General features: G+C 39.3%; 1 protein-coding gene across 1 annotated transcript in view; it reads right to left on the bottom strand.

The window, feature by feature from the left end:
* The window catches only part of Cdrt4 (CMT1A duplicated region transcript 4), a 31,617-nt gene extending 23,356 nt beyond the window's left edge, over positions 1-8,261 (bottom strand). Inside the window, exons 1-2 of the mRNA XM_046420700.2 lie at positions 8,196-8,261; positions 1,676-1,753 (exon numbers count right to left, since the gene is read on the bottom strand). Of these exons, the coding sequence (XP_046276656.1) occupies positions 1,676-1,753; positions 8,196-8,261 (144 nt within the window). The remainder of the gene's footprint in view (positions 1-1,675; positions 1,754-8,195) is intronic.
* Between the last annotated feature and the right edge of the window lie 460 nt (positions 8,262-8,721).

Below are 8,721 nucleotides of genomic sequence, written 5' to 3' on the forward strand. Positions count from 1 at the left end.
ACTTTGCTCTAGGGAGAGGTCACAGAAACGGCGAGTGTTCATATGCTCTTCGACCCAGCACAGCTGTGCCAAACTGATGTCAGTGGAAAGTTTTTATTCCAATTTCAGACATACTTTTTCCACCTTCATTTGGTCTCTCTTTAGTAGTGATGTCTAAAACTTTATTTTGAAGAACAGGCAGGAAGCCTCCCTCCAGTCTGAGCCACACGAGAGCTGGAGTTGCTTTTGACTTGCAGCAACCCTCCGGTGGGTGCCTCGCTCTGCATTCTTAACAAGACAGCTCTGAGAAGGTTGTCTGTACTACTGTCTACAGGGACTCCCCCAGCTAAGTTTGGGTGGGTATCAAGGAAATTAGACAAGCAGGCTTTTCTAATTGAGTTGATTTTTTTAAATAAAGCACCAACCAATAAAGTCAAATTTCATTTATCCATTCTGTAGATGATTTCCATATGCCCAAGCTCAATCATCTCCTTCATACTTGGTGCTCATCTTGTCAGACCTATTGGCAGCAATTGAACATGCCACTTTCTTCCAGGTTATCACCTGAGTAGAACATGCTCTTTGCTGCCTTCTGCTTCTCTGCCCAATATTTGGAGCAAAAGGAGCCCCAGGCTCTGTCCTGAGTACCTATCATCATCTATACACTCTCTTGGATGTATCTCTAGCCCCTGACTATTCGCTCAACTCCAGGCTTCTCTATCCAACCTCCCACCAGGCATCCCTTCCGGGATATGCTATAGGGACCTTAGACCTACGTTACTCAAGCTGGACTCAACACCCTTCTCCTCCACCACATACAGAAACCTGCTCCTTCACTTCAATTTTATTCAACAGCACCACTAACGAATTTGATGTCAAGATTACCAAGGGTCTTTTCTGTTTTATCCTCTGCCTCCTGATCCAATTTATCAGCATGTCCACTTAGCCTGTAGAAAAATCCTAAATCCATTGTTCAACAACTACAACTAACGATAAAAATAATTCACACAAGGGGTGCCCATCTTTTATGTGTATTGATGCATTGAAATTTCCAATAAATATATGAGTTAAGTGCTACTACTATCCCCTTAGAGATGGTAAAGTTGAGGCATGGAAAGGTTGAGCGACTTGCCAAAGCCCTATGTCTGCTGTCGTGGAAACAGGATTTGGATAGTTGGTACCAGGATTCACGTGATCAAACACCATGTTCCTGGTGCTGCCTTGATATCCACCTTGTATCCAAACTGGACTCTGTGCTTTAACTCTTGCCCCATATAATTTATTTTATATATAAAGCAGCCAGAGTGATCTTTCCAAAACGTGCATCAGTGTGCAAGTCACTCCCCAACCTAAAAATCCCTCCAGAACGCTTAGGATGCAATCCAAACTTGTACCATGGGCTGACTCTGTCCACTTCTCAAGTGTGTATATCTGTCTCTGTCACCTCAGACTTAACAAACTCCAGCTACTCCCTCCACCTGGCTTTTGGTCATTTGGATCTGTATCACATCACCTTATTTTATTTTCATTACAGTGTGTTATCACTATCTTAAATTATTTTACATTTGTTCATTTACAATTTTTTTCTGCCAGCCCTCTCTGAATTTAATTTCCACGAAAGGAAGGAACTTATCTGTCTTTTCCTTCACATATATCCCAGGACATAGAACTATATAAATAATCACTGATGACCTACTCTGTATGCACTACAGGCATAGAAAGTATAATCGCTGTCTTTAAGGATGTCACTGTCTGTAGTCCCACTATAGCTTGCCTGAGAGTAGGGGAGATATCATGAGGAAAAAGAGGAGTAATTCTCATCTAGCCCAGGAAATCAAGACGACTTCCTGAGGTGAATAACCTGATCTGTTTTATTTCAAAAAATAATTATTCTGGACCAGACCTGGCAGAGTTATAGTTACAGAGAGTATTACAGAGTTCTAGGTCCAGAGATAAATGAGAGAGTGGTCCACTTCCTTAGTGCCAATACAACTTGGAGAGCCTATTAGGATACAGATCACTGAATCTAGACTCCTACAAGTTTCTGAATCAGCAGTTCTGGAGTATGGGCCAGAAAATTGTATTTCTGACAAATTCAGAGGTGAAAATCAATGTCACTTGTCTAAGGGACTATATCTTAAAAATCCCTTAGAGTAAACAGTCTTTTTCTCCTAGAATACCAAGAGGATAGCTGAGGGCAATACTGAGCATTACTGCTCTGAGAGAAATGCAACTGATGAGATCAGAGGGAAATACCCAGGTCAGCAAAGGAGAAGGATCCAGAGGAGATTTCTTGGGAGAAATGATACCTGAGTTAAGTTGTAAATAATGATTAGACATTAATGAGACAAGAAAAGGAAGAAAAATAAGGGAAACTTGAGGAGAAAGTTAAAATATAGTGCATGGTTTTTAAAAAGTACAATGGATTTCAATATTGTTGAAGCAAAAAGCATAAAGCAAAGATTAGCTGAAGGTAAGAATGAAGCAAGCAGGAGATCTGAGTCCTCTCAAAGACGAGTAGCAGGTCAAGCTGAACAAGAGCAAGGTGAGCATAACATACTTAGGGAACTTCTAAAGCGGTGGCCAACACATAGGGTGCACATGGGTTGGGGCAAAGTGTTGTAAGAAATGAGATTGTAAGCAAGAGTGGAGTCAGCCACGAAGCTGTTTCCTCTGCCTGGAATGTTCATTCTCAAGAGTTCTCTTACAGGCATCATGGTGACTGTTGAATGACTTTGAATAGGAAGTGGCATATCAGTTTAGCATTTTACAAAGATTCCTGAGGCAGAAATATGCAGCTGTTCCTCAGGATTCCCTTCCTGAGTACCAATTTGTTACAAGTAAGCAGCTGCCCAGCTGAAAACTCTGTTTCCCACCTCTCCTTCCTCTCTGTGCTTTGTATCTAGCTAGAGCCTTGTTGTCTGAGTTCTTGCAACCTGCAGACCTGGCTCAAAAATTCTCCACCCTTCACTCTGTTTCTTTCTCCATTCATAGATTAGAAAGAAAGGAATCCAAGATCCCAGGAGATTGCTAAACCTCAAAGCTGGAAGGACTTTGGATCCCTGAAGCACTGCAGAGCAATCAATGACAAAACATCCATCTGAATTTGGTAGTGAGAAGAAATAAACTTAATGTTAAGCCCCTGAGTTGTGGGAGATTGTCACAGCACCTAGGAACATCTTACTTTGATTTCTATTGGCTTCATTATAACAATAATTTGGAGACAAGCAAGGCTGAAGGAGGGGATTATTGAAGAAGTTGTTTACCAACTGGGGAAAAAATTGAGAGACTAAATCATGGAAATGACCAAGAGAATGAAGACAGAGAGGTAAATGCAATGGCTATTAACTACAGGGAGGAAGGAGAGTGAGGGGTCTAGATTGGGCTCAGGTGTCTGGCTCAGGTGATGGAGCAGCAAGAGATGGAGCAGGCAACAGAGAAGGAAAAGAGGGCTTGGGGGTAAAATACTCAGTCGCATTTTTGACATTATAGAAAATTCAGGTAGCAATCCCCAGTGTGTAACTGGAGTCTGAGATGATGATCATAACTGTAGATCTGGAAGAAGTGAAACCAAAGATCACTCTCCTTCGCAAACCCCAAAGCATGAAATGAAGAAAGGGATAGGAAATGAATCATGAGCATTTGAATACATGAGAAAGAGACTCCTGAGAGGAGAACTGGGCAAGTGGGACCTCAGGAAGCCAAGGAGACTAATGTCAAGGGCCACAAATACATCAAGAAATTCAAGGACCAAATGTGCCCATTGAAGTCGACATTAGAAGCTTATAAGAGGACAAGAAAAATCAGAATCAGAAGGCAGTGGAGTTAATGGGAAAGGAGGAAATGAGGATGGCGAATGCAAAAACAAGCCATTAATGAGGGTCCACGTGCAGCAAGATGTCACCTTCTTGTTCCCTGTAAGTCTTTACTATAAACCTGTGAGTTAGTATCTCTGGGTTAAAGAAATGAGCTCAGAAAAATTAACTCACTTTCTCAAAGTCACATATTTATTAAAGGTGAGGTTAGAATGCAAAACAAGTCAAGCTGATTCCTAAACCAGTGTTTTTTGTTTTTGTTTTTGTTTTTTAACATACCTAAAATCCCAGCTCCTCAGGAGGTTGAGGCAGGAGAGAACCCAAGTTCTAAATAAATGGAAATGGAGGGGTATAAAATGTTCATTCTAAAAATGTCAGTTTTCCTAAAATTGTTCCATATATTCAATGCAATCTTAATCAAAATCCTAACAGGAATTTTTGTAGACACTGACAAATTGATTTTAAAATTCATATGTACATAGAAAGGGCTGAGAGTAAAGAAGTCAATCTTGAAGAGGAATCTATTTGAAGAACCTGTTATACTGGATTTCAAAACTTATTGTAAGCTACAGCAATTGAGACAGTGTAATAGCATAATATTGTTGTAACAGCAGGTAAATAAACACCACCACAAACTGAAAGCCCAGAAAAGACCCATTCCTATGTGGTACTGCAGAGCTGTGAGTAAAAGACACTGTTCTCAATGAATGATGCTAGATCACTTGAATATCAAGATGGAAAAATAACTATATTTAATGCCCACCCTCTTACTATAAACAAAAAGCAATTCCAGGTGGGTCATGGTTTTTTATTTGTTTTTGTTTTTGTTTTTGTTTTGTTTTTTGCTTTGTTTCATTTTGTTTTTTGAAACCAGGGATTGAACCAAGAGGCACTTAACCATTGACGCACATCCTCAGCCCATATATATATATATATATATATATATATATATATATATATATATATATTTTTTTTTTTTTTAACTTAGAGGCCGGGCCTTGCTCAGTTGCTTAGGGCCTCATTAAGTTGCTAAGGCTGGCTTTGAGCTTGTGATCCTCCTGCCTCAGCCTCCCAAGTTGCTGGGATTACAGGTGTGTGCCATCACACTCGGCAGGTGGGTCACAGTTCTAACAGTTTGAAGTAAAACAATAAAGCTTCTAGAAGACAACAGAAGAAAATATCTTCATGCCTTATTGCTGTCCATCAAAAGACATTATTAAAAGAATGAAAGGCCAGACTCAGAATGGAAGATTTGTAAACTCTATGTGAGCAAAAAAGGCTTGTCTACAGGAGATTTAAAACAAAAAGCTATCAATAATAAAAAGGCAGGAGAAAAAAGAAACAAGGAAAAGAAGGAGAAAAAAAATTGACCAAGAGACCTTAATTAGGCATGTACAAAAGACAATAATCGAAGGGTAAAATAAATAACAATGTACTCATCCTCAGAAAATTTGCGTTAACACTGTAATGAGAAACCACTGTGGCTCCCCCAAGAAGGGCTAAAATCATTAAAATGGATACTACCCAATTGGGGTGAAAATGTAGAGTAATGAGAACACTCAAACACTTCCATTGGGAACGTAAATTAAAGTCATTTTGACATCCTCTACAACATCCCTCCCTTTGACTTTACAATTCCACTTCTAGGTTCAGATATGTCTAGCATAAAAATACAAGGTCAGGGTCAAGAATGTTTATCACTGCACTACTTATAATAACCAAACACTAGAATAATCCAAATCCCCACTGAAGCAAAATGAATAAATACACAATGGTATAGTCATTTAATAAAATACTATACAGCATTTAAAAGTAATAAGTTATACGTATGTGCAACCACTTCACCGAATCTCACAAATATAAATCTTACAAATATGGGGGAGAAAATAGGCACCAAAGAGTCAAATGAAGTATATTTACATAAAAGTTCAAAAAATAGGCAAAATATGATCTTAACACACTTGTTTGATCAAGGCCACAATTACTATGCATTCTAGAGAATACAATTAGCCCTCCATATCTACAGGTTCTGTATCCATTGAGAATTCAAGCAAACATGAATCCAAAATACTCAGAATGGGGTTTTGTACCTGTACTGAACAAGAACAAGTACAGACTTTTTTGTGTGTCATTTTAAAGAAATCTTTTTCTACTCTAAATAATTTCCTAACAATTTACATAGCATTTACATGTATTCAATTTTATAAGTAACCTAGAGAAGATTTTAAGGTACACAGGAAGATGTGCCTAGGTTGTATGCAAATACTATTCCATGTTATATAAGGGAATTGAGTGTCTATGGATTTTGGTGTCCACTGGAGTCCTGAAATAAAACCCCTGAAGATACCAAAAGGATGTCTCTACTCACCTCTGAGAACTAGAGTGGGCATTATTGATGAGACCTAATAGCAATGTCTGACATCTCAATGTGGGTGGGTGTTACCCAGCATCCACTTCTGGCCAATCACAAAGAAGTGAGCTTTATGTCTTTCTTTGTGAACTTTAGGCATATTTCAAAATTTTTTAAAAATTTATGTACATGCCCCCAAAATAATCTGAATTGGATTTAATTGCCATTATATAGGATTTATAAACAAATGGTGAATTATTATAATTATTACATTTAATTTCACTAGTGTTTTGAATCTTATGTCTGCTCTTATTTCATTTTTCCCATCTTTTGACAAATTATGTGGGTTTTTTTAAAAACTGGTGTCTTTTAATTATACAAAATAATGGGATTCATTGTAATATTTGTATATAACAAAATTTGGTCAATGTATGTACAAAATTTGGTCAATTTCACTCTCCAGTACCTTTCTTTTCTTGTCTTTCTTCCTGCCATGCCCCTCACCTTCAATCCCCAGTGGTAGATTCTACTGGTCTCCCTTCTATTTTCATGAAATATATTTTATTTTTCCTTTTTTATTTCTAATTTTCCACATATGAGAGAAAACACATGACCCTGGAGTGTCTAAGTCTGGCTTATTTCATTTAACATGATAATCTCCAGTTCTATCCATTTCCCTGTAGATGACACAATTTCCTTCTTCTTTATAGCTGTGTAAAATTTCACTGTGTACATATGCCACAACTTAAAACCAAAATACAAATAACACAATCAATAAATGGATAAATGAACTAAACAGACCTTTCATAAAGAAATACAAATGGCCAACAAATATATGAAAAAAAAAATGTTCCTTGTCCTTAGCAATTAGGGAAATGCAAATCGAAACTACACTGGGGCTGGGATTGTGGCTCAGTGGTAGAGCGCTTGCCTAACATGCATGAGGCACTGGGTTTGATCCTAAGCACCACATAAAAATAAATAAAATAAAGGTATTGTAAAGGTACTGTGTTCATCTACAACTAAAAAAAAATTTTTTTAAACTACACTGATATTTCATCTCGCTTCAGTTAGAATGGCAGCCATCAAGAATACAAATAATAACAAATGCTAGTGAGGATGTGGTGGGGGGGCAGGGAGAAACTCATATACACCACTGGTAGGAATTTAAGTTAATAAATTTGTATAACCCCTATGGAAATCAGCGTGGATGTTTCTCAAAAGACTAAGAATGGAACCACCACAGGACCCAGCTATACACACTCTTTAGGGTATTTACCCTAAAGAACTAAATTCAGTGGCCAATGTAGTGATACATGGATAGTTGGGCACAATGCACAATAGCCAAGTTATGGAACCAGCTGAAGTGTCCATCAGTAGAAGAACGAATAAAGAAAACGTGTGTTTTGATTTTTGAAAATGGAGTTTTGATTTTTCTTTTGAAAATACCTAGATGGCAAAGCAGGAGAAAGGAGCAGGAAGTGATAGACAGGAATGGGACATAAATTTCTGGAAGGAGGGAATGAAAGATTATCTAGAAGAATGGATGGATGTCATCCAAGACAGACATGGATACAGGGTGTGACTGCGGGGCTATCAGTAAGGGTGTTGGGGGGTGGGGGGAGGGGAAATTCTCCTTTGCACTGTCAGGAGCCCTGGATGGAGGAGTGGGAGAAGGGATCAGGTGTGGTGGTGGAGAACAAGGGGGAAACCGGGTAGGAGATAGGGATTTATGAGTGTGACAATAAAAACTGCAGAGGTACAGCTGGGCAGCCTGCATATCCTAAAAGAAACAGACCTGGCCATTGGCCACTGACTTTTGGACTGCAATTGACGAGTTGGCCCGTCTCTCTAAGGCCAAAAGTGTCTAAAACCAGAACAAAAATCATTCTTTCCCATGTTCCTAAAAACCTTAGGAATTACCAAGGTAAAACAAATATTTATTTTAGAAATAAACAACAAAAATTAATATTAAAGTAGGCCAAGTATTTCCAGGCAACAAGCCTGATCTGCTACACATTCCTGGTGTCTGGTTTCAACCAGGCACTCACTGAAACTTGGCCAACATCTATTCCTTTCTCGGTGGCTTCCTGGCGCATTCCACCACGCAGCTCCATCTCTATGAGCTGTGGATGCTACTCTGTTAGCTGCCATCCTCTATAATGGACTCCCCAGCATACTATTTACTAGGGGGGCTGGAGGACATCAGATGCTATGCTGGTCATCCTGACTTAAAATACTTTCTTCTCAACACCTTCTCCTGAGTCTATTTTCCTACCTAAACGTCATTAGAGACCTGGGTGGCCTGAGGACAACTGGGACTGGGGAAGGCCCAGAAGGTCCTGGGTCCAGGGCTGGGGTCCAGCCAGGGTTCAGTAGCTGGTGGAAAAGTCTGAACCGAGATGCAAAAACTGGCTAGATGAGCGAAGGTCTAAGTCAGGCAGGAAGAAGAGGAGCAGGCAAAGCCATAATTGAACATCAATGTCAGGCAGTGGTGTGGTCAGAGCTTGATGGGTTCAAGTTCCTGGCCTCGTTTTTCTCTAGTGAAGTGTCAGTGAGGTTGGGACAACTTTGGGG

Source organism: Marmota monax, unplaced genomic scaffold (assembly GCF_021218885.2).
Source record: "Marmota monax isolate L192 unplaced genomic scaffold, Marmota_monax_Labrador192_F-V1.1 WCK01_AAM20220418_F8-fsc00251, whole genome shotgun sequence".
Taxonomy (NCBI): domain Eukaryota; kingdom Metazoa; phylum Chordata; class Mammalia; order Rodentia; family Sciuridae; genus Marmota; species Marmota monax.